Below are 27,098 nucleotides of genomic sequence, written 5' to 3'. Positions count from 1 at the left end.
CCGAGTGGCCTAATTGTGCTCCTATATCTTATGGTCTTACCCAAATTACCTGCTGTACCTGCATTTTTACTTTTTGTGATCAACAAGGACTCCCAAATCCCTCTGTAGCATAGACTCCCTCCATTTAAATAATATTCTGCTTTTCTATTCTTCCTGCCAAAGTGGACAACTTCACATTTTCCCACATTATACTCTATTTGCAAAATGTTTGCCTACTCACTGAAATTATCAACATTTCTTTGCAGACTCTTTGTATCTTCCCTACAACTTGCTTTCTTTCCTACCTTCATATTGTCAGCAAATTTGGTTACAATACACTCAGTCCCAACATCCAAGTCACTAATATAGCTTGTAAATAGTGAGGCCCCAGTATTGATACCCCTGATACTCCACTAGTTATAGTTTGCCATCCTGAAAAATAACGCAATTATTCCAATTCTCCATTTCTGGTTGTTTAATCAGTCCTCTATCTGTGCCAAGATATCACCTCCAACACAATAGCTTCTTATCTTGTGCGGTAACCTTTCCTGAGGCACCTTTATTGGCTAGATCGAAAAGCAAACTGACATTTTCATGTCTGAAATAAAAGCTAAATACTGCAGATGCTGGAAATCTGAAATAAAAACAGAAAATGCTGGATAAACTCAGCAGATCTGACAGCATCTGTGGAGCGGAACAGAGTTCATGTTTTAAGTTGACAGAAGTTTTGTAGAAATCATTTAGACTCGAAACATTAACTCTGTTTCTCACTCAACAGACGCCGTCAGCGTTTACCCAGCTTTTTCCATTTTTATTTCTAGATCCCAATTTTCCTCACTTAATTCATTAGAAAGAATAAGGAAAATAACATAAAATGATTCCTCAATCTTAATATCTTCGAAATATTAGAATATAACAAAAATTGATATCATTGAAGAAACTAAATTTGGAAAGGGGGGAATATGAAATTATTATACAGATACTGAGTCATGAAAAGAAAAATGAATCTCACCTCAGTTAACAAAATGCGATATAGTCATTTCCATGATTAAAATGAATTAACTTTGTGTCTGAATCAACACACATGTAAGCATGCTACAAAATACAATAATTCAGAGAATTCTTGAACACGGTATACAGACTGGGTAATAGAACATTCACAGCAGACCTTGATGGAACACCCTTACCCTTCGATCACATATTTGGCTCATGGCTAACTTTATGTCCATTTAAAATTTTAAACCATAAAGAGATATTTAATCATTAATATTTTCACTTGTCAGTTCTACATGCTGATCACCTAAAACGATAATCCTGAAATTCAGAGACATTACATTTTCGAAATAGGATGAAGGAACTTCTGTCCACTTTCAGCAAACAAAGCTCCACTTTGTGACTAGCAGAACAAACCTTTTTATTCAATGACTTGAACAAAACAGGCATATGAAGGTGCAGGTCTTTACGTGACTCTTATTATTAAGACTTGAATTAATTAAAGAAAGTAACTTTGAAAGGCTCATGATTGAAAATAAAGCAGAGCAGAGGTCTTGTCGTTGGGCTGTAGGTAGTGCACCATGGGAAGCACCAACTGCCTTTAATAAGGGACAATTTCTCACTTTCGATTCACTGCAGAATAAAACAAAGTCAAACATCAAATAAAAAAGGTTATAGCTTCCCCACAATTTTACTAACCCCGCTTCATCATCAAACAATTAAATGACCCACAGATTCATCTCAACAAACTTCAGTTTCAAATGAAAGGAGGATATTTTGCCCATTCGCGTTCTACGCGAGTAACTTTGCAGCAATGACTGACAGTTTTCATTCCTATGTTCCTTGCATTCACTGTACCAAAAACAGTTGTCATACAATCAAACTAATATTGCACACAAATTACGATGCAGTCCACCTACATGCAGAAGACAGAGAACAACAGGTAGAGGTGGAAGTAACGTCCTGGGATTTGGAGTTTGTTGTTTAGAAATGAGCATAGTTTGCCAATGCCAGACAATGTCCTGCCAAGAAAATGTTTGAAGGAATTCACATAGAAAGTGGACTACACTGAGGACAGATCATAGAATCATAGAATTTACAGTGCAGAAGGAGGCCATTCAGCCCATCGAGTCTGCACCGGCTCTTAGAAAGAGCACCCTACCCAAGGTCAACACCGCCACCCTATCCCCATAACCCAGTAACCCCACCCAACACTAAGGGCAATTTTGGACACTAAGGGCAATTTATCATGGCCAATCCACCTAACCCGCACATCTTTGGACTGTGGGAGGAAACCGGAGCACCCGGAGGAAACCCACGCACACACGGGGAGGATGTGCAGACTCCGCACAGAAAGTGACCCAAGCCAGAATCGAACCTGGGACCCTGGAGCTGTGAAGCAATTGTGCTATCCACAAGGCTACCGTGCTGCCCACAAGGCTACCGTGCTGCCCTTTTTTTTTTAAATAAAAGAAAGGGATAATAAGGGAATAAACAGGAACAAACAGGGAGAACCCTTAAACACTCAGCCCCACACACATGTACCCTCATACCCCACACACATACCCCACACACATCCTCTCAGTTACCATCTTTATCAGATGTTACACTGTGGTCTTCCTTTGGTTTGGGTTTTGTGGGCTTATGATAAATCTATCATAGTCCTTAAATGTTATCAGTGCAAATCAAAAGTTCATGTTTTCCAAGCTATCTACACAAATAGGGTGGCACTGTAGCACAGTGGCTAGCACTGTTGCTTCACAGCATCAGTGAACCGGATTCGATTCCCGGCCTGGGTCACTGTCTTGTGCGGAGTCTGAACGTTCTCCCTGTGTCTGCGTGGGTTTCCACCGGATGCTCTGGTTTCCTCCCACAAGTCTCGAAAGACGTGCTGTTAGGTGAATTGGATATTATGAATTCTCCCTCGGTGTACCCGAGCAGGTGCCACAGTGTGGCGACTAGGGGCTTTTCACAGTATCTTCATGTAAGCCTATTTGTGACACGGATAAAGATTATTATAATATTTCTGGTACCTAGACATTTAACGAGCAAGAGCTCCCTCTCAAATTTCAACTGCCCAAAAGGTGGAGTTGAATTCTGGACGAATTGTTTTGCCATCTGTTAATCAGTGTGGCTTGACAGGATCACTGGGTGAGTTTTCTGGGCACAACTAGAGACAATCTACAGAACCGTGGCGCTCCAGTCACTGAACCATCATTAAGAGGTCCAATACTGCTTCGTTATTAAGCTCCTAAAGGCTGCCAAATCTGTTCCAGCATAGGACCAGTGATGGACTAATTTAATTTCACCAAACATTAGGCATGAAGTTTAGCATCCAAATACAGGTGCCATCCACTCTGGGGTTTAATTGAGGCAGGACTAGAGGGAGGTAGCTAACACACTTCAAGGAGGTGGCTGGCAATTTAGGTGTTCTAATGAGGCTGGCAGCTCCTTATTTAGGATTGTGTGCAGGTTTAACTCTGGCTAGCCAGGGAAAGGCAGCTGAACTGAGGAGAGGACAGTTTTGCAGAGAGGGCAAATGCCTTTAGAACCATAGAATTCCTACTGAGCAGAAGGAGGCCATTTGGCCCATCAAGTGTGCACTGACCTGCTGAAAGAGCACCCTACCTACAGAGTGTGTGTGGTGAGAGTCTGGGTGCAATAAGTGTGAGCTTGGTGAGAGTCGGTGTATTATGGGAGTGTGTGTGTTGAGAGTCGCTGTATTAAGCGAGTGTGTGTGGTGAGAGTCGGTGTATTATGGGAATGTGTGTGGTGAGCGTCGGTGTATTATCGGAGTGTGTGTGGTGAGAGTCGGTGTATTATGGGTGTGTGTGTGGTGAGAGTCGCTGTATTATGGGAGTGTGTGTGGTGAGAGTCGGTGTATTATGGGAGTGTGTGTGGTGAGAGTCGGTGTATTATGGGAGTGTGTGTGGTGAGAGTCGGTGTATTATGGGAGTGTGTGTGGTGAGAGTCGGTGTATTATGGGTGTGTATGTGGTGAGAGTCGGTGTATTATGGGAGTGTGTGGTGAGAGTCGGTGTATTATGGGTGTGTGTGTGGTGAGAGTCGGTGTATTATGGGAGTGTGTGTGGTGAGAGTCGGTGTATTATGGGAGTGTGTGTGGTGAGAGTCGGTGTATTATGGGAGTGTGCGTGGTGAGTCGGTGTATTATGGGTGTGTATGTGGTGAGAGTCGGTGTATTATGGGTGTGTGTGTGGTGAGAGTCGGTGTATTATGGGTGTGTGTGTGGTTAGAGTCGTTGTATTATGGGTGTGTGTGTGGTGAGAGTCGGTGTATTATGGGAGTGTGTGTGGTGAGAGTCGGTGTATTATGGGTGTGTGTGTGGTGAGAGTCGGTGTATTATGGGAGTGTGTGTGGTGAGAGTCGGTGTATTATGGGTGTGTGTGTGGTGAGAGTCGGTGTATTATGGGAGTGTGTGTGGTGAGAGTCGGTGTATTATGGGAGTGTGTGTGGTTAGAGTCGGTGTATTATGGGTGTGTGTGTGGTAAGAGTCGGTGTATTATGGGAGTGTGTGTGGTGAGAGTCGGTGTATTGTGGGAGTGTGTGTGGTTAGAGTCGGTGTATTATGGGAGTGTGTGTGGTTAGAGTCGTTGTATTATGGGAGTGTGTGTGGTTAGAGTCGGTGTATTATGGGAGTGTGTGTGGTGAGAGTCGGTGTATTATGGGTGTGTGTGTGGTGAGAGTCGGTGTATTATGGGTGTGTGTGTGGTGAGAGTCGGTGTATTATGGGAGTGTGTGTGCTGAGAATCGGTGTATTATGGGAGTGTGTGTGGTGAGAGTCGGTGTATTATGGGTGTGTGTGTGGTGAGAGTCGGTGTATTATGGGTGTGTGTGTGGTGAGAGTCGGTGTATTATGGGTGTGTGTGTGGTGAGAGTCGGTGTATTATGGGTGTGTGTGTGGTGAGAGTCGGTGTATTATGGGTGTGTGTGTGGTGAGAGTCGGTGTATTATGGGAGTGTGTGTGCTGAGAATCGGTGTATTATGGGTGTGTGTGTGGTGAGAGTCGGTGTATTATGGGAGTGTGTGTGGTGAGAGTTGGTGTATTTTGGGTGTGTGTGTGGTGAGAGTCGGTGTATTATGGGTGTGTGTGTGGTGAGAGTCGGTGTATTATGGGAGTGTGTGTGGTGAGAGTCGGTGTATTATGGGTGTGTGTGTGGTGAGAGTCGGTGTATTATGGGAGTGTGTGTGGTGAGAGTCGGTGTATTATGGGTGTGTGTGTGGTGAGAGTCGGTGTATTATGGGTGTGTGTGTGGTGAGAGTCGGTGTATTATGGGAGTGTGTGTGCTGAGAATCGGTGTACTATGGGAGTGTGTGTGCTGAGAGTCGGTGTACTATGGGAGTGTGTGTTGGAGAGAATCTGGGTACAATGGGAGTGCGTGTGGTTGAGAGAGTCTGGGTACAATGGGAGTGTGTGTGGTGGAGAGAGTCTGGGTCAAATGGGAGTGTGTGTGCTGGTAGTCCGGGTACAATGTGATTGCGTGTGTTAGAGAGAGTCTGGGTACAATGGGAGTGCGTGTGTTAGAGAGAGTCTGGGTAAAACAGGAGTGTGTGTGTGTGGAGGGAGTCTGGGTACAATGGGAGTGTGTGTGGAGAGAGTCTGGGTACAATGGGAGTGTGCGTGGAGAGAGTCTGGATACAGTGGGAGTGTGCGTGGAGAGAGTCTGGGTACAATGGGAGTGTGTGTGGAGAGAGTTTGGGTACAATGGGAGTGTGTGTGGAGGGAGTCTGGGTACAATGGGAGTGTGTGTGGAGAGAGTCTGGATACAGTGGGAGTGTGTGTGGAGGGAGTCTGGGTACAATGGCAGTGTATGGGGAGGGAGTCTGGATACAGTGGGAGTGTGTGTGGAGGGAGTCTGGGTACAATGGGAGTGTGCGTGGAGGGAGTCTGGGTACAATGGGAGTGTGTGTGGAGAGAGTCTGGGTACAATGGGAGTGTGTGTGGAGGGAGTCTGGGTACAATGGGAGTGTGCGTGGAGAGAGTCTGGATACAATGGGAGTGTGCGTGGAGGGAGTCTGGGTACAATGGGAGTGTGTGTGGAGAGAGTCTGGGTACAATGGGAGTGTGTGTGGAGGGAGTCTGGGTACAATGGGAGTGTGCGTGGAGGGAGTCTGGGTACAATGGGAGTGTGTGTGGAGAGAGTCTGGATACAATGGGAGTGTATGTGGAGGGAGTCTGGGTACAATGGGAGTGTGTGTGGAGAGAGTCTGGGTACAATGGGAGTGTGTGTGGAGAGAGTCTGGATACAATGTAAGTGTGTGTGGAGAGAGTCTGGATACAATGTAAGTGTGTGTGGAGAGAGTCTGGATATAGTGGGAGTGTGTGTGGAGAGAGTCTGGATACAGTGGGAGTGTGTGTGGAGGGAGTCTGGGTACAATGGGAGTGTGTGTGGAGTGTGGGTACAATGTGAGTGCGTGTGTTAGAGAGAGTCTGTGTAGAATGTGAGTGCGTGTGTTAGAGAGAGTCTGGGTACAATGTGAGTGCTTGTGTTAGAGAGAGTCTGGGTACAATGTGAGTGCTTGTGTTAGAGAGAGTCTGGGTACAGTGTGAGTGCGTGTGTTAGAGAGAGTCTGGGTACAATGGGAGTGTGTGTGTTAGAGAGAGTCTGGGTACAATGGGAGTGTGTGTGTTAGAGAGAGCCTGGGTACAATGGGAGTGTGTGGAGTCTGGGTACAATGTGAGTGCTTGTGTTAGAGAGAGTCTGGGTACAGTGTGAGTGCGTGTGTTAGAGAGAGTCTGGGTACAATGGGAGTGTGTGTGTTAGAGAGAGTCTGGGTACAATGGGAGTGTGTGTGTTAGAGAGAGCCTGGGTACAATGGGAGTGTGTGGAGTGTGGGTACAATGTGAGTGCTTGTGTTAGAGAGAGTCTGGGTACAATGTGAGTGCGTGTGTTAGAGAGAGTCTGGGTACAATGGGAGTGTGTGTGTTAGAGAGAGTCTGGGTACAATGGGAGTGTGGGGAGTGTGGGTATAATGGGAGTGTGTGTGTTAGAGGGAGTCTGGGTACAATGGGAGTGTGTGTGTTAGAGAGAGCCTGGGTACAATGGGAGTGTGTGGAGTGTGGGTACAATGGGAGTGTGTGTGTTAGAGAGAGCCTGGGTACAATGGGAGTGTGTGTGGAGTGTGGGTAGAACAGGAGTGTGTGTGGAGACAGTCTCGGTCCAACAGGAGTGAATGTGTTGGAGAGACTCTGGGTACAATGTGAGTGTGTCTGTGGAGGGAGTCTGGGTACAATGGGAGTGTGTGTGGCGAGAGTCTGGGTACAATGGGAGTGTGTGTGGAGGGAGTCTGGGTACAATGGGAGTGTGTGTGGAGGGAGTGTCTGGGTCCAATGGGAGTGTGTGTGGAGAGAGTCTGGGTACAGTGTGAGTGCGTGTGTTGGAGAGAGTCTGGGTACAACGGGAATGTGTGTAGGGATTCTGGGTAGAACAGGAGTGTGTGTGGAGACAGTCTGGGTAGAACGCGAGTTTGTGTGCTGAGAGTCTGGGTACAATGTGAGTGCGTGTGTTAGAGAGAGTCTGGGTACAATGGGAGTGCGTGTGTTAGTGATAGTCTGGGTACAATGAGTGTGTGTTGAGAGAGTCTGGGGACAATGTGAGTTTGTGTGTTGGAGAGAGTCTGGGTACAATGTGAGTGTGTGTGTTGGAGAGATTCTGGGTCCAACGTGAGTGTGTGTGGAGAGAGTCTGGGCACCTCGCGGGGGTGTGTGGAGAGAGTCTGGGAACAATGGGTGTGCGTGTGGAGAGAGTCTGGGTACAACGGGAGTGTGTGTTAGAGAGAGTCTGGGTACAATGAGTGTGTGTGGAGGGAGTCTGGGTACAATGTGAGTGCGTGTGTTAGTGAGAGTCTGGGTAAACTGGGAGTGTGTGTGGAGACAGTCTGGATACAATGGGAGTGAGTGTGGAGAGAGTCTGGGTACAATGGGAGTGAGTGTGGAGAGAGTCTGGGTACAACAGGAGTGTGTGTTAGAGAGAGTCTGGGTACAATGAGTGTGTGTGGAGCGAGTCTGGGTACAATGGGAGTGTGTGTGGAGAGACTGTGAGTACAATGGGAGTGTGTGGAGAGAGTCTGGGTAGAACAAGAGTGTTTGTGGAGAGAGTGTGGTACAATGGGGGTATGTGTGGTGAGAGTCTGGGTACATTGGGAGTGTGTGTGGCGAGAGTCTGGGTACAATGTGAGTGCGTGTGTTAGTGAGAGTCTGGGTAAACTGGAAGTGTGTGTGGAGACAGTCTGGATACAATGGGAGTGAGTGTGGAGAGAGTCTGGGTACAATGGGAGTGAGTGTGGAGAGAGTCTGGGTACAACGGGAGTGTGTGTTAGAGAGAGTCTGGGTACAATGAGTGTGTGTGGAGGGAGTCTGGGTAGAACAAGAGTGTGTGTGGAGAGAGTGTGGGTACAATGGGTGTGTGTGTGGAGAGAATCTGGGTACATTGGAAGTGTGTGTGGAGAGAGTCTCGCTATAATGGGAGTGTGCGTGGAGAGAGTCTGGGTACAATGTGAGTCTGTGTGTGTGGAGAGAGTCTGGGTACAGTGGGAGTGTGTGTGGGGAGAGTCTGGCTACAATGGGAGTGTGTGTGGAGAGAGTCTGGGAACAATGGGAGTGTGTGTTGGAGAGAGTCTGGGTAGAACAGGAGCGTGTGTGGAGAGAGACTGGGTAGAACTCGAGTGCGTGTGCTGAGAGGCTGGGAACAACGGGAGTGTGTGTGTGGAGATAGTCTGGGTCCAACAGGACTGTGTGTGTTGGAGAGAATCTGGGTACAATGGGAGTGTGTGTTGGAGAGAGTCTGGCCGTACCAACCAGACTCCCCGTACCAGCCTCCCCAAACAGGTACCGGAATGTGGCGACGAGGCTAATTTCACAGTAACTTAATTGAACCTGCTTGTGACAATAAGCGATTATTACAATTATTATTAGTCTGGGTACAATGGGAGTTTATGTGGAGAGAGTCTGGGTACAATGGGAATGTGTGTGGAAAGAGTCTGGGTACAATATGAGTTTGTGTGGAGAGAAACTTCAGAATTTCTAATAATTTAGTGTTATTTAACCAAAGTCTGCATGATGTCTTCAGGACGTGTGGAGTAATCTCAGCCAGTTACGGGTCCCCTTTGATAGGTTCCACCTTCATGTTCCTTTCAGAACAATTCATGAGGGGGAAGTGCTAAACTTTGGATTGGTAGACTCATGAACTTTAACTGCTTCATATATCTTATGTACAATAGAAAAATGTCCTATTTTCTCCTTCTGCGCTTACTCTGACAAGCAGGCATGCAGCAAGGAAATCAAGGCAAGGCAATAACGCATTATGATATAGGCAATGATAGAACATAGACACAAACATGTTAATTTCTTAACATCTGCTGAGAGAGGTTGGAAAGTAAGATTCTTGTGCTGCACCTGTGTTGTAAGAAGAGCAATAAAGTGGGTGTCTGTTAGCAAAGCATCTGGTTAGCATCCTCACTGGGAAATCTGACAAGTTTGAGAGACAATGAATGAAAAAAGCTCCTGCAGTATGGTCTACAATTGCACGGTAGCTACAAAGCTCCTGCAGTATGGTCTACAATAGCACGTGGGCAGCACGGTAGCATTGTGGATAGCACAATTGCTTCACAGCTCCAGGGTCCCAGGTTCGATTCTGGCTTGGGTCACTGTCTGTGCGGAGTCTGCACATCCTCCCCGTGTGTGCGTGGGTTTCCTCCGGGTGCTCCGGTTTCCTCCCACAGTCCAAAGATGTGCGGGTTAGGTGGATTGGTCATGATAAATTGCCCTTAGTGTCCAAAATTGCCTTTAGTGTTGGGTTATGGGGATAGGGTGGAGGTGCTGAACTTGGGTAGGGTGCTCTTTCCTTTCCAAAAGCCGGTGCAGACTCGATGGGCCGAATGGCCTCCTTCTGCACTGTAAATTCTATGAAGAAGCAGATAGATACTGCAGGATATATGTACCAATCACCAACACGTAGACTGCTATTCCTGTATTCCAAATACCATTCATACCAAGGTGAAGAGTAAATCTGAATAATAAATGATTATTTTTCCTAAATTGTCACATTTTAAAAGTACTTTGGGCCTGAAATGCTTTAGGGTATTTTGAAGTTGTGAAAAGTGCTCTGTGAATGCAAGGTTTTTCTTCTTATTGTCTTAGCAAATGGATTTGAAAGGAGCAGTACTGCTCACTCATGTACTATAAGTAGGAAGGCAGCCGTTTAAATGGCACTGAAACGTCTTTCATGCTATTGCTAATTAAACAAGAAAGCCAGTAAAACGCTCACAAGCAGCCCCCCTCTCCCACCATCCCTGACTGCGCAAACCATTACATGTGACCTTACAACGGATACATTGCTGTTTGAATGAGTGTTTTAATACTGTTTTCTATGCACACCAAAAGGCCGCATTCCTAACAAAATAGGTTGCATGTTGTTGCCACATTATGTTTGGCTTAGTGTAATATACAACACCAGGTTCCATGTACAAGTATTAAAATGTTCCTACCCATCATTTGCTATACAATAGATTGCGGGCTGGAGTATCGGACCTCAGGTTAATTAATGAAGAGGTACGTCTCTTTTGTCTCTCTGGAGATATGGATATTGTGAGAGGCAAATTAATGTGTACATAAAAGATCTACGATACAGAGTGTAGTAACCTCAATCTTTGGAACTGCATTGTGGAAAATAGGGTTTTGAATCTCAGAATCAAACAATTCAACAGTATTCAAGCACATATTCAGACCAAGCTCAGGAGTGACTGAATGCCCTACTTGTAATTATATGGAGTCATTAGAAGTGAAATTGACACAAAATATAATTTGAAATCTCATTTGATGGTAGTGTCATTGACTATAATTATTTTTGCTTTGTATTGACAACACTTAAAAGCTGGTGGTTTCACCATCCTACAGAAGTTTCCTGAGGGCTGGATTTTTATTGGAGTTGCTGATACAGAGAAAGATAACTAATAAATAACAGAAAACTGGACAATTTGCAGCAAAATCTATCCTTGCTCCACAAGTAAATGATATGAAATAGCACAAGACTAAACAAAAATCTACAAATGCAACTGCAAATAGTAAATCCTGGTGGATTAACAGGTTTCAATGTGCTAATGGTGACTCAATGGATTGAGTGCTTAAATATAGGATTGAACAGTCCGTTATATATTATAAAATCTAAAGTATAGCACTGCTGCACTGAGGTCCCAGATTCGATCCCGGCTCTGTCCGTGTGGAGTTTGCACACTCTCCCAATGTTTGCGTGGGTTTCGCCCCCACAACCCAAAGATGTGCAGGATAAGTAGATTGGCCACGCTAAATTGCCCCTTAATTGGAAAAAATTAAATGGGTACTCTAAATTTATATTTAAAAAAATAAATTCTAAAGTATAAGTCACATCCTCCAGTAGATTTTGATTTGACCTACATGTCGAGATATTTTTAAATAAAAAAGAGGCATAATTCATACATTGTACATTATGGTGATACAGGAATTATGTTTTAGATTCAATCTTATGTACTAAGAGAGATACTCAACCTCTGTTTTGAGAAAACCTTTGAAAGTGAGACGAGAAAGCAAGGCGGGGGATTTAAAGAGTTCCAAAGATTAGGGCCAAGATATCTGATTAGAATCAAAGAATTTACAGTGCAGAAGAAGGCCATTGGGCCCATCAAGTCTGCACCGGCTCTTGGCTTAAGCCCTCCACCCTATCCCCGTAACCCCACCCAACCTTTTGGGACACTAAGAGCAATTTATCATGGCCAATCCACCTAACCTGCACATCTTTGGGCTGTGGGAGGAAACTGGAGCACCTGGAGGAAACCCATGCAGACACGGGGAGGATGTGCAGACTCCACACAGACAGTGACCCAAGCCGGAATCGAACCTGGGACCCTGGAGCTGTGAAGCAACTATGCTCAGCACTGTGCTATCGTGCTGCCCCATTAGACTGAAGCATAAAACCAGTTCCAATTCAACCACAAGTTAACTAAAGGTGGATATATCCAGTTTTTGAAAATTCACATTAAAGGAATAAGCAGGTTGGAGTTTCTTACCAGATTATAACTAGAAGTAATTGACTGGTCTGACTGTTGATCAGAAGGTCTCCATCAGGCAGGTGTGAAACAGTCAATGTGACTGTCCTGCCATTTCTGTGAGGAGAGAAGAACCAAGCAGCTGCTCCTGGTTAGTGGGGGTACAAACATTATCCTCAATGTGAAACAGTTCTAGTCTGAGTTTGTCTGTTCCCCTTTCAGGGTTAAACTAAAAATGTTACATGTAAGGCTCAATCTTTTCAGAGTGAGTGCCTTTGTACCTATAAAAGGAAAAGAAGACAAAGGATTTCAAAAAATATTTTTGATACAGCAGAAATAACACGAGAATGTGGCCTCTGTGTAACATCAGGAAGTACATTTTTCTTCAAGGCTTTATGCATAAATAAAGACAATGCAGGCCAGTACTGTGTTTGTATAAAAGATATTTACTTCAATTATCACACCTAGGGTGCTAGTGAATAATACATCATGTGAGTTTCATACAGTGATATTGCTTCTCCATATCATATAGGGACTGCTTACAGTGCTGAGAACAGAGTATGCTATTTGGCTAATCACCAGAGACAGAAAGAAAGCTAGTTCTGCCAATGGACGGAGTAGATTCCACTACTGCCAGCCATACAGAAAAGTTTCAACCAGTTTCTAACAAATACCAAGAAAAAACAATTACGAAACGTGGATCACAGTGAAAAGAATAGGTGGCATAAAGCTGTGTGCACAAAAATGACAACTTTTTTGGTCAACTGGGTTTATTATTTGTGAAGTTTCTTTGTGACTACCTGTGAACAGCAAATTCTAAAAAAAGTCTAAGACATTTAGTGCATGATAGCAAAAAGAATTACTGCTAAACTGCGAGACACCACAACACACTTTTGCAGAGGGGGGGGAAAGAGAGAGAGATAAGCTAAATAAAATAGTCCAGGTCAGTGTGCCACACGTGTGCTGCAGTAGTACATGGAGCAGTTCAGACACTGTCTATCAATGGCAAGTCATTATTGCAAATGAATCACGTACAGTTCCATGAATTCCCACCACCTTCCCCCTATAAAAAGAAAAAATGCTTTGCAAATAAAACCTTCTATTCTTTCTACTCAGTATTCAACAACTTGGCTGTAGGAGGCTCTAGGAGGCTGGAACAAATGTTACAACCACTGTCTCACCTAAACATATAAACTATAAGTCAGTTTTACATAAAACGTACGACCACGCAACGTAACAACCAACTGACCAAGCTCAACAGACATAAATTAGGCTAATCTGCCATTCAATGTCATATGATCTGTACAATGTAAAAGGGAAAAACTGCAAATGTTGGAAATCCAAAACAAAATGCCAGAAACATTCAGTGGGTCAGTCAGCATCCGAGGAGAGAAGTGATAAGTTAAAGTTTCAAATGTAACCCATTCTTCAAAACTGAATAAATGGTGAGACTTGAAATGTTAACTTGCTTGTTCTCTTGAACACAGCATGAATCATGGACTTACAATTCATGCTGGAGAGGTTAACAATAGATGTTATTCTGTTGAAACCAACCAAAATAAACCGTTGATAGCGAGCACTGCAGTTCATGGTATTACTGCAACTCGAGGGACAGCAGCCTGCAAACAGGCCAAGATGGTTCATATATGAGAATGAGATTGGGCCAAGGGTGTCAATTTGTTATATCGCATTTGGGCACATTGCAAGAATGGGAAAGTGGGCTCTAAAAGAGTGGTACATTGTCTCAGAGTATCACCCTGTACAAACCAACATTCAGGGCACTGAACTGTCCATTTCAGCCTTCTTCCTAAATATATTAAAACCTTTCAGCCATATCCATTCTCATAATGATTTCCACTTGTTAAGAGGACAATGATGAATACTGGCCCCAGATCAACCTAAAGGAGACCCTACAATATATGCACCTTGCTTTTTTTGAATGTAGGATTTAGGTGACATTTTCAGGGTCTTTGTTGAGAGTGAAGCAGTGAGAGCAGGTACATACTAACACCAATAAACAAGTACAGGATGTACCTACACTTCTAAACCTCGGACACGCCGCGACCCTGCAGCTCATTCCATACATTATACATTTTTAATCACTTCTTATTTCTTTTCTAAATCCTGAGGATAAATCATGCTCCCCTCCAACTTAGACAATAATGAATGCAGCTCACAAGTCAATATTTGAGCTGTACTTCAATGGTGCTATGCTTGGCCTAAAATTCAGAGTTGACTTTTTCACTAGAGAAAATGCAGAGCCACTACTGTCCATATAAAAACCATTCCCTTCACCTTGAAGAATTGTTCCTCTTCTCAGTTAGGCTGTCACTAAGCGTGTGTGCCACAACATATTCATCCAAACTCACAGGAAGTGCAGCTGCCACCAGATGGTGAATGTGGAGAAATCCAAGGCCCTGGTAAATGCTTAGTGACCAAATAAGTCAAAAGTGCTGTCTTTATAGAATTACTAGATTCTCAGGTGTTTTAGAAATCTAGTTATGTTATATCCTTTTTATGCTAATATTGTACATGACTGATCGTTTCTGTGAGCTACTTTTGACTCCTCTTCCCCAGCTGAAAACGGATGTGTGTGATATGAAATAAAATACTGGAAAATAAACCAGGCTTTAAATTCTTATGTCTTTAGGTGTTTCGATAAAATGTTCAAACTTTCACATCGGTGAAAATTGGTATAAAATCAGACAGTGCACCGTTATTGTTTGCCAAGGTGTAATTGTATCATTTTACTTTTTGCTTTTGTAACCTTGCAATACTTAATATTTAGAAAAACACAACCCAGTAAACTTTAGCCGAAACCTGAACACACAGTTACCAACATATATTAAAAATTAAAACTTGGGGATACATAAGGAAATTACAAATCTGCAAAACAAGGGAATAGAGACCTACTGGGACCTGTATCATAACCTGGTCAACGTTATCAGTACGGTCCTCAATTGTAGATTAAGTGTAACTGTCTCCCAAGGAAGTACTATGTCAAGATTGCTTTCCTGGCCATAAAATAGCTCTTTTGTGTGAAGAGAATGAGGTGAAAGTTGATTAAAACCAAAATCACCACGTATTATCTAAAGAGGATACTTTTGAATTATTTTAGCATCTTTTAGACTGGACTGTAAAACCTTTGCTACTGACATCGCTGCAGCTATTAATCTCACAAAATAGACACTAGAGATTATATGCTAGGTATAAATATAAATATGAATGTGTTAAAATTATATACCTCCCTTCCAATTAGTGTGGGTTTTAAGGATTCTTAAATGAAAAACAGCAGATTAAAATAGAGCACACCTTGATGGTGGAGTCTTTGACAAACAGGGAGTTTTAGGTTCCAGAATTACTGACCTCCCCATTATTTATTAATCATTATTAAAGCAATTGTGTTGTTATTGGTTGTTTAAAAGTATTACTAACAAATTAACAATTGTTTTTCATCATAATCAATATAAGGACAGACCTTCACTCCATTAACTATTCTCAACTTTTCAATAAATCAGCCTTCTTTGCAACAGGTTAAGCCATGCAGGCATCTATCTTGAGCATCAAAAGGGGGAGGAAATGAAAATCTGATATATCCAGGTGCATACAGCATGCTGGAAGTGAATTAGAAATTTCTAACGGGACATGCTAAGTAGCAAGTGTAGTGGTTGTTACAGGATGAAAACTCTAAATTTGGAATAATAATCCAGATGAACACGAGTTCAAATCCCACCAGGGCTGTTGGATAATTTGTTTAATAAAGCTAGAAATTTAAAAAATATCTGCCATCAGTGAAGCTGCCAGATTGTCTTAAGATCCACCTGCTTCACTCCTGAGCTTTAGGGAAGAAGGACGACAGTCGTTACCCTGCCTGACCTCTATGTGGCCCTAGTCTCCGACCATGATTTCACTCCCAACTAGGCTCTGAAAGTTGTAGCTCAGTTGTATTAAACTGTTACAAAGAACTGCAGCAGTTCAAGAAGGGGCATTTTCACCTTTTTAGGGTAACTGCAAATCAACAATAAATTACAGTCTTGTTGGTGATCCTGATACTGAATTTAAAAGAAACTGCATTTGAAATCGGTGCATTTGGCTATATATTTGACATTGGTACTCAGCAATCGACAAATCATGTCCAAAGCTTTATATGAACACAACAAATATTCCAGACATCTGTTGATAAAACATCAGAAACCAGCCCTCATTAAGTTATAGAATCCCTGTAGCCATTTGGCCATCGGGTCTGCACTGACCCTTCAAAAGAGCACCCTGACCTAGGCCCAATCCTCCGCCCGATCCCCGCAACCCCATCTAACCTTTGGACACGAAGGAGCAATTTAGCATGGTTGATCCACCTAACTGTTGGACACTAAGAAACAATTTAGCATGGCCAATTCACCTAACCTGCGCATCTTTGGACCTTTTAAAGTAACATACAACCTTACTTTTATATTGTGTCATTACAACATTCCATATAGACAAAGAACATGGCTAGGGGAAGTTTGTCGATGACCAAAGATATGCTGCACACGCACGCAAACAATTAGGTTCCGAGAATGCTTGTAATTTGGGAATGCGGAATTGTTAAAGAAAGCTCTGTTGCTATTGGGATATGTGCATGGAGAATCAGAGTTAGAGGAACAAAGAACTTGTGGGCATTGGGTAAGTGGCAGGACTATGGTGGAATGAGGATTTGTTTATTGGCAGTTGGGGCGAAAGTGCAGATGTTCAAGGGGCCAAACCGAAGAGTCAATGAGAAACAGGAAAACTTTCTTTTTCAGATGTTGAATGACTTTCTATGTATTTCCAACAGTTTCAGTCGTTAAAGCACATTTTGCTTTAAAGTCTATTATTGATACTAATTGTAACAAAGCAATCACTGATCCTAGCCTCAAATCTTAGTGCTGTATATTTACATATGGGGAAAAGTGCTGGAAAATTGTATCTGTGACATACAGTTGCAAATAAATACTTATAGTGATGATTTAGTCAATTGATTGAGTTGTTTTGAGGTGAGCTTTATTGATACATTCATGCAGAGAAAAATTGAGGTTTTTAAGACCATTGGAAATTGAAGGAATGGGGTAATTCTTCCAAATAAACATCAAAGTAAAACATATTAATACTCAGATAATTTGGGTTATTGTTAGCTATTTCAAAAGCCATGACATTGCCCATTGATGAAGCAACTGTGCTCTCACTTGCCTCAAAACATGTAGATCCTGGCCCTCGATTAGCAAAAGGTCAATATTTCAACGTGGTTGCTTATATATATGAGAAGCTTCCTCTCTTTGAAGCTAACTTTATGTATAAAGAAAATTTTGTCTTTGAGCAGTTTTTGACAGAAGTGCAATACAAAAAGTTGTACTGGTCATTGTATCTTTTCTGATGGGTTTGGTAAAGTTGGCAGAGCATTGAAGGAATAAATTGTTGAATGTAGCAATGAGGAAATCAAACCCAACAATTATACAAATAATATTATAGTAGCAATCCCAGAGAGCTGTTTGCATGTTTATGTCTTAGCTCAATATTGAAACTTGTATCATTCTCATTAGGTTACTAGATGATAGTCTTGGCAAGGGCAGTGTATTCCATATCAGGGAGAAGAATTGGAGGAACATGGTAATCCTTTAATTAGTTATCTAAATCAACCCAACTCCACTTGCCATTGAAGTGAATTCAAAACAGCAGTTGTGAATATGCCAAAGCCCGAGCTACACAGAATAAACTAATGATCACAAACCAAAGAAATGTTAGGGCCCACAATTTCACACTGAAGATAGAAGATCTAGCATACTACTGGCAATGAGGGTTATCTCAACAGAATATTCTTCAGATCAATGATGTTGGTGATTCCATTTTCACAGATAAAAACTTAAGTGTTGACTTAAAAGAAACATTCTCCAAACAGGTGTAGGGTAAAGCTCCTTGAAATATCCATTTTGCCGAATATCCCTCTCATGGTACTCTGCTTCATATCATTTAACTAGTGGTATACTCAATACCATTTCTCTGTATTTCATGTGTTAAATTATGACCAATAACAGAAAAGCAGAATAGTGCAGATACTGGAAATCTGAAACAGGAACACAATGTGCTGGAAATACTCAGCAGGTCAGGCAGCATCTGTAGAGAAACAGAATTAACATTCTTTGAAAGGTCATCGATGTGAAAGGTTAGCTCTATTTCTCTCTCCATAGATGCTGCCTGACATGCTGAGTATTTCCAGCATTTCCAGTTTGTATTTGGGAGACATACTCTGTTAGTGGATAATGGGCACAAATTAATTACATCACTAATGCTTGGTTCTCTGACCTCCCAGCCGCATGTTTCCTGGCAGTGTGAGGCGACGCGCCGTTCGCTGGTAGCGGGATACTCTACTCCCGCTGCTAACCATGGGAGTTCTCATTGAAGCCAGCCCAAGCCGCCGGGAAACCCATAGGCACTGCACTGCAGGTGGGACCAGGGAATCCCGCTCCCAGCGAATGGCCGCAAAATTCCGGCCATTATATCAAATGTTAAGCTTGGGCCATTTTTAACATCTTACTTGAGGACACATTCCAACAGTCCTCAAAACAATGGGGCTTGCACAATGAATGCACTGGAAGCAATAACGTCAATGTTTATTCTCAGGAATTCTACCCACCTTTTTCAAGGTTACTGAATGAATCAGATAACTGAAGAACAAGTTGGAAGTTCTAAACTTAAAGAAAACAGTTATACCTTATATGTTTAAGAAAACAGTTCCGAGAAACTGTAGAGATTCAATACAAGTGATTCCTATATTCTTTCTTAAACAGATTCTCCCAAAGGAAACAGCTGGTTTTGGATCTCGAGATATAAATATGCTACATGAAAATGATGTAGTGTGTACCTTGTGTTATTTCAATAGAAAAGTATTGGCAATAAAAGGCGGCCATTTTCCAGAACTTATGGTTGAAGGTTTATTTACATATGGAGCCTCAGCACAGGTATCAAACCAATCTGAGATTGATCTGCTGTGCTTGTCAATTTCAAGAAGTCATGGAGAATTGAGTGCATTTTTGCTGTTGGACAGCAAACAATGAAAGCATCTTTTAAAGAGTTCAGAGTAGAAATTTTTACAAAAATTGCAATTATAAATCCACGGAATGTCGATATTGCTTTTTATAATAGTGCTTTTGAGAGAAAATGTTCACCATCAAAATATGTTGGTGAAGCCACCATTAAAAAGGGTTTTATAGAAAAATACTTCGAAGGCTCTGAACAGAATTTTTTCTCCTTCCACTACTTCAGATATTACAAATTTTGTGCTTACGTGACTGCATCACAACAGGTTTTAAAAATATATTCTTAATAAAATACGCTCTAAGTGCTTTGGGGAATGTATTCTACTTTGTTCTGGCTGTTGCATGTATTTCTGTCAGCCAATTCAGTGACAGCAATCACGGGTAACTGTGGGTATGATAAGAGTCTTACTCTTTCATTCTTAGCATACTAACCTATTCAAGGCACACAAGAATTTTGCTCTTTTGCTTCCTGCTACTTGCACGAGCTTGAAATGTTAGCATTAAATGCTGGCATGCACAAATTGAGCTGGGGTTCGCAGGAATATTTGCTTTAATTATTGTCTTTTAAGGTGGCTTGGTAGTGCAGACAGTAATCTCAGAAGATCTGGGCGTAATCCCACCCAAAGTAAAGATTATGGCAGGGTGAACGAGGGAGAGTTACAAAGATCATATTTCCTGTTATGGGTCAAAAATGGGATGCGTGTTGATAAGAGTCTCAACCTAGCATCTAGTGGATAGAACACTACAGCATAAAGCTTTTTATGGTAACCTTCATGAATAACATGCTTCGGTTTCGGTAAGTAAATGGAAATGGTGCATATGAAGTGCCCGACATAGCATTTTTAAAATCTTCATGCAGAATCTAGCTTTTCTGTAGAACTGAAACTTACCCAAACTACAAATATTTTACAACACTGCGGAAGCATAAATATAACAGACACAATTAATGGTGATGGAAAACATCACCGAGTCCAATCAGCCTTTTGGGTCTTTTTCTAATGGGGGGGCAGTATCTCAGTGTGTGGTCCCTCTATTCTTACGGCAAGGATCTATGGTTGCCAATGCATTTGGACATTTTCCAACCATATTATTTCACTTTGGAGAACTGAAAGACTTTCTTGCCAAACTGTTTGCAAGCAAAATCAACAAATTTATGTACTTTTGAAGTTTGTAAAATTAGAGGGGCCCACAGTTATTGTTAGTTTCCTCAGGAGGAAAGTTACATAAAACATAGAATCCATAAATACACAGTATAAAATCACAGGTTACAAATCTTTCACTCTGACCAGACGAACCGGTGAGATTAAAAGGGTGCACATCTTGACATGAAATGCAGTTTACCATTCCCTCCAAACTATCTAAATAAAAAAAGTAAAACTTATTACACATACATATATTTAAAATGCCTGGAAACCATACCCTAAAATGCAAATTAAAATGCAGCATCTGAATATAACAACAGATTAATATTCACTTATTCATGTAATAAACTAAACACATCACCTGAAATGCAATACTATGTTTTTTAGTTGAAGCAGCCAATGTAAAAGTATTGTGAATGGGAGAGGGGCGCGATTCTCAGGCCTCCCAGCCGCGGCGCACAATTTACTGGCAGCGGGATCCTCTGCTCCCGCCGCTGCTAATGGGAATTCCCATTGAAGCCAAGCCGCCGGGAAACCTGCGGGCAGGGGTGCGCTGCCAGCAGGATCAGAGAATACCCCTGCCTGCGAATGGCCGAAGAATTCCAGCCTGGGTTTCAATTACAGGGATGAAGAATGGGATAATCAATGGACTTTTATAGTTCTCAAAATAAAATGTCTGGATTTGCCAGGCAGTCAGACAAAATTTAAAATGAATAAATTAACAACATTGTTCTCAGGATGTCAGCTTCAAGAATTATTTACAAAATAAAAATCAATTTTAAGACTTTTCTACGGAGGATACTTCATTCCAATAGCATTAGAATTAAACTCAACACAGCTCTGATTATTAAGTACTGGACCTTGCAAATCAGTAAAAACTATTTGCTTTTAGGGTCCACACATTTTCCAAGGTGGTGATCTGCATTTTGTAGTTGTTCACCTCAGTTTTATGTACAAATTATTATGAAGCACTCTTTATGAATTACAACATAATATTAAAACTTAAACAGCAGTGATGGGCCAAAAGCTACAAATAATTATGGAATATATAAGGGACAAAATAGAAAATTAAAACAAACAAAACTGTATGACGGCCTGCTAAAAATACTGTTGCCGATACAGTGTCCCTTTCATTTCTCTACATAGGCTGTACAGCAAAAAGTTGTAAAAAAATAATGTGGCCCCATTTATCTCAGCAAGGTGTCAGCTTTCAATATTATTCTGAGTATTTCTAATAATTGCATTACAGTGGCTATGGGACAGTTGAACAGCTATTCTCAAACCCAAATGTGGGCCTTGCAGAAATACACATTACTGTAAACGTTCCTGGGATAAGGTTATTACATTCTAAGAAATAGTATCAAAATCTGAAGCTTCAAGTTACATTTACATCGATTATATTATATTCCAATTAAGGTTTAATTTCCTGAGTTGTCCAGCCTTAAGCATGCATTGCAAAGTGGACTAATTTGAAAAGGGGCATGAATGCTTTAGGAGAGGATGAAACAACAGATTAACAGACTACCATTTCTCAAAAATAGTTACGAAAATGTACTTAGAAAATGTATTTTTTTGCCAAAGTTAGCAAAATGAGAACAGTGTCAAGACCATGGGCCTGGTCCTTCAACCCTCCTTCCCAGCCCTTTCTTCCTAATGGTACAAAGTGGTCTGGCAATAATCCCCCACATCTGCAACCAAAGGATAACTTCCAACATGCCAATATTGTGCAAAGCTATGTTTAAATGATACTCAACGCTAATACAGAATTGTAAGGAGCAATTGTACTGCTGTACCAGTCATTATAATGCTTGGTGCATGAGGGCAGCAACTAGAAAACTGAGCATGGTAAGTGTCAACCGTTCTGAAATATTCTGTTGATTACCATTTTATTTACCACAGGCTCAATCCAAAGATTTTGTGATAAAAGTACTCGGGTAGAGGCCACTTTGCTCATGAAGTGCAGCATTACTCTGCGTTCTCTGGTTAATTGGGGCAATAGTGGGGGCAGTAAGCGGTCAGAATGGGGAAGGAACACAGGCTAAATTCTTTGAGTCACTGACATCTTGATATTAGGGACGATCAAATTATGGAGTGGATCTTAAACCACTTCTCTACAGGAGAAAGTGAAATATCGGGATTATCCCTGGACCATTCCTCAGGACTGCCCATTGGAGCACTGGGAGTCGCTGGTCTCTCTCACCCTTTAGCTGGGGTTGGTGAATGGACCCGGGAGACCGAGAGAGAAAATAAATTAAGCTTGCCCTTGCTAATTAAACATTTATGAGCAATGCTATTTTGCACTTCAACACTGGGGGAAGAGGGACTTGTATCAGTGCAATCTGTTTTTTGTGCTCCTGCCTAGCACAGTTATTTTGGGAAAAGGCAGTTCCACCTCATATTATTTGCAAATGATAAAATTCAGTATATGCAGCTTGATATCAAGGAATGCTATCTTGTGAACAACATTTGCTGGAGGATTTCATTCTAACTCACTGCCTTGCAGCCTCCTAGAGCCCTTCCCTGTGACTAGCTGGAGTTGAATCAGCACCACCAGTACTTAACAGCTAAGTGCTCAATCTACATGTACAATTGTATGTATGAAATATATGATTAATTAACATAACATGCAGGTAATGTAATTTTCCCTATAAACAGTCATAATCTGCTACAAAAACTACACACAACTCACTGTGGTGCAATATCAGGTATATAACTCCTCAACCATAATTATTATAGAAAACAGAATTCATATATTATAATTAAAATGACAGGTTATGATTGTGCTACACAGTTACTTCAATGGATTCTGACCTAAAAGACCAACACAAAAATCATGATGCAATTTACACCGAGAAACAACGTCTAATCAATAATTTGGAGCTTGAAAGATGTCAAGGAGCCAATATTTATCCAGTGAAACTTGTAAAATATCCCAAATACTGCCGGCAGTCTGACCTTCTAGAACAAGACTTGCTCCCTTTCATCCCTTCCTAACAATGGATAGAAAAAAACAGCACCTATAAATAAGCACAAAAATATTCTTGTATACTGAAATCATCTACTGTTAGTTTTAATTAAAGATATGGCAAGAAAAAAATATGTAACTTGTGACAAGCTAACTCATACATGCCTTACTGATGACACAGCTTATTGAGAAAAGGGTGGCAGTAACGCACTCTAAATGTGCACTGGTACGTATGAAATCAGCCAGACCTAAGAACTCACACACATATAACTTGCTCTCACACACACACTCTCTCTCTCTCTCTCTCTCACACATAAAGACAATATGAGGTCTGATCAGCGTGCTTTTGTGGTTTAGAGGTTAAAAAGCAGGTTATAAAATACCTAGGTTCAGATCTTGTCCTGATTTGGCCTAAAATGGAGTGTATTAAACAAACCCTGGCCTGCAGAGAAACCAGAGTCAGTTAAAGCTATGAAACAATGTGCACTACATATCATTATTCTAAATTCACATACAAGAAAACACTAACTCACCTACCACATCTTTTTTGACAAATCTTTTTTTACGTGACCTTTTTTTAAAAAATAAGTGGACTAAATGTGTTTTTTTCTCTTTCAAAGTTTAAAACAGCAAGAATTCTCAAAATATCTAAGAAACCAAACTAGTGTGTTTAGAGTCAGATGACTGTGCAATCTCTCAGTGGCAACTGAACAGCTACAAAATTCTAGTCATTTGAAAACTCTCCAATCTTTTTTCTGGTTAAGAAGTTAATAGTGTAATATCGCTCTGCTGCCATTTTATGGCAAAGGAGACCCCTCTTTAGCCGATGGGTGTTGCTGCTTGAAGCCCACTTGGCAGAGGTGGGGGGGGGGAAGGCAAAGCTGTAACAGTTAATCCCAGACAGTTTGAAAATCAGTCATGACACAAAAACACTTCAGGGTACAAAATCTTAACTGCATGTTTCAACTCTCTTGCTTTGAAATTGCAATGATGAACGGAACTTAATGCTCTCCTTTTCTATATGCACCTTGGCCTATGGCATTTTTGCCCTGTGGCCTGCAGGGCATTAAGTGCGTGACAGGATAAAATGAGTACAGAATGTCCAAGGTCTCTTAATACCTAACTCTTGGGAGTTGTGCATAATTAATAATTTAATCTCAAAATTCCCATTCAATGGGCTCTTCCCGACTTGCAGCCTTCTCCAAACGGTGGATAATGTTATTCAAGTTTGCTGCTTTCTTACGCCTTAAGCTGTTTTCTCGCAGGCTTGATTTTTGGGCAGGTGAGGCTGTGTCAGAAAAGCTGAACAGGCCTTTCTGAAAGCCTTTAGTGGAAGAGGATGGTGTGCCCCCACAACCTGTGCTCTGCCCACTGCTTGCCTGCTGCATCAAAGAGGTATCTTCTTTCAAATCTCGGGAGGTCTCTGCTACAGTTGCCGACGTGGAGGCGGATGAGGTAGAGTTGTCCTCTTCTACAACTGACTGGACCGAAGGCTGGCTTTTCTGGAACTCCACCAGGGATGTTCCTGATGCATGTGCTTCCCGGTGTAATCTCTTGTTTCGGCCCGGATGCTTCATGATGCCCTCATCTTCACTCTCAGCATTTGGAGAGACCATGACATCTCCTTCTAAATGGGATGAGTTCTTTGTATCAATCGCTGTGGCATCCTTAATATCAGCCTGCACAACAGACTCTGAATCCTCATTACAAACTGACTCTATTTGCCCTCCCTGAGGGGTTATACACCCAGTGCTGTAATTTTCCATTCCCATGACATTGTCCTTTTCTTCAGTCACTGCTTCTAAGTCTCCTCCATCACAGCTTTCCCCTTCTGAGCTGTGACCCGTCCTACTTCCTCTGACAGATGGAGAGCCACTGGGTCCTGTCTGGCCATGGTGCCCTGCCTGCACTTCTTCTATGAACAGCTCCCTACGAATGCGGGATCTGCAACATAACAACATGAAAATAAATTATTAGACAAAGCCTACTTATTCCTGAGATTTTCTTTCAATTGTTCATCACATTTACATTACAACTCTATGGATATTTGAAGGAAAATGTACATACTCCCCTTGGTTAACCAAGTGACAGTATAGAGTTATTTAGGTCCGAAGCTCTGGTTAAGAGGTTACGCCCTCCCTACATCTCTCTGTCTCTGTACCTCACTTTCCTCCCTATAGACATTCCTTAAACCCTGCCTCTTTGACCAAGCTTTTGGTAAGCTGATTTAATAACTCCTTATGTGGCTCAATATCATACTTTGTTCTCTCATGAATCTTATAAAGTGCTTCAGGGTGTTTTATTATATTAAAGGTGGAATAGAAATATAAAAATGTTGCTGTTTAACATTCCGAGTGGTTATGCTAAGGTAAATAGATTATTTCCGCTAGTCAGTGAGACAGTAGTAAGATAACCAAAATAAATTAAAGCAGAGGTTAGAAACTAAACCCTGTGCACAGAAGATGTGAGAATTTGAATGAGAGTCCATAAGTATTGAAGATTTTTGCTGAAATATCATGGATTTCTCAGGTTATTACTCGTTATAAGGAGCATTTGGTATCTTAAAATGACGGAGGTGTTGTACTGGGTAAAACAGTGTACCCCACCTGATCTCATCCGTTAAGAATATGCAATACCTGCTAAAGACAGTCACATCCTGAAGTTAGCAGTAGTGAGTGAAGGGTGTTTATGAATTGTCAACTTCTTTTATGCCCCAGATTTCTTGTTATAAGAAACTAGACCCCTCTTTTTCCTAAAATAAAAATGGGCTAGCTGCTCAGAGGTCGAGTCCCTAAGCACTTCGGATTGTCTCACATCTGCAGCAAATGAGAATGTGATGAGTATGTTGGATGTGTGATAAGCAAGTCTTGTATTATCACATTGTTATGGTGACACAGTGGTTAGCACTGCTGCCTCACAGCTCCAGGATCCCGGGTTCAATTCCGGCCTCGGGTCACTGGCTGTGTGGAGTTTGCAGTTTCTCCCAGTGTCTGCATGGGTTTCCTCCGGGTGCTCCGGTTTCCTCCCACAATCCACAGATGTGCAGGTTAGATGGATTGGCCATGATAAATTGCCCCTTAGTGTCCAAAAGGTTAGGTGGGATTACTGGGATAGAGTGGAGGTGTAGGGTGCTCTTTCGAAGGGCCGGTGCAGACTCGATGGGCCAAATGGCCTCCTTCTGCACTGTAAATTTTATGATCTATGATTAACACTTCACTGCTGGACTATTCAGGGCAATCTCAGGGCTGGAGTACCTCAACTCTGATACTAGTGGTTAGATAGCGGGTGGCATGGTGGCACAGTGGTTAGCACTGCTGCCTGACGGCGCCAAGGACCCAGGATCGATCCCAGCTCTGGGTCACTGTCCGTGTGGAGTTCGTACATTCTCCCCGTGTCTGCCTGGGTCTCATCCCCAGAACCCAAAGGTATGTAAGGCAGGTGGCTTGGCCACTGAAAAATTGCGCCTTAATTGAAAAAGAGAATGGGGTAATCTAAAATTATTTGAACAAAATAATGTTAGATGGCCACGGTTCAATCCAGAGACATCTTGAATTTATTTGGACCTTTAATACATCAAAACCTCCCTACGCATTTCACAGGGGCATTATTGGACAAAAGCTTGACATCAAGCACACAAAAAGATATTGAAACAGGTGACCTAAAGCTTGGTCAAAGGATTTTAAGAGCATCTTGAACAAACAGAGAGAAGTAGAGAGGTGGGGAGATTTATTGGGGACTCCAGAGCTGAAGGCATAGCTGCCAATGGTGAAACAATAAATTACAAATAAAAGCAAAACAGCTTGATTGAACTGCCATTGCCTGATCTCTTTGATGAACGTGCTATACCACAATGTTGAAGATTCCTGTACGATGGGATTAAGGAAAGGATTAGAATTAAATACAAATTGGGCTACAGAAATAGTTGTTTAAATAG

General features: G+C 42.0%; 1 protein-coding gene across 6 annotated transcripts in view; it reads right to left on the bottom strand.

Moving 5' to 3' along the window:
• The window catches only part of LOC140386629 (protein CASP-like), a 1,158,102-nt gene that overhangs the window by 257,075 nt on the left and 873,929 nt on the right, over window positions 1-27,098 (bottom strand). For 5 of the 6 annotated variants that reach the window (XM_072469114.1, XM_072469117.1, XM_072469116.1 and 2 more), the window contains one exon: window positions 12,435-25,108. The exons of the other annotated variant lie outside the window; for it this stretch is intronic. In XM_072469114.1, coding sequence (XP_072325215.1) covers window positions 24,322-25,108 — 787 coding nt within the window. In that variant the 3' untranslated portion in view covers window positions 12,435-24,321. Of the gene's footprint in view, window positions 1-12,434; window positions 25,109-27,098 lie in introns of those variants that run through there. 6 annotated transcript variants of the gene reach the window in all.

This window comes from Scyliorhinus torazame, chromosome 12 (assembly GCF_047496885.1).
Source record: "Scyliorhinus torazame isolate Kashiwa2021f chromosome 12, sScyTor2.1, whole genome shotgun sequence".
NCBI classification, from domain to species: Eukaryota; Metazoa; Chordata; class Chondrichthyes; order Carcharhiniformes; family Scyliorhinidae; genus Scyliorhinus; species Scyliorhinus torazame.
The sequence above is the reverse complement of the archived record's forward strand: the minus strand, read 5'-3'. Positions and strand labels throughout refer to the sequence as shown.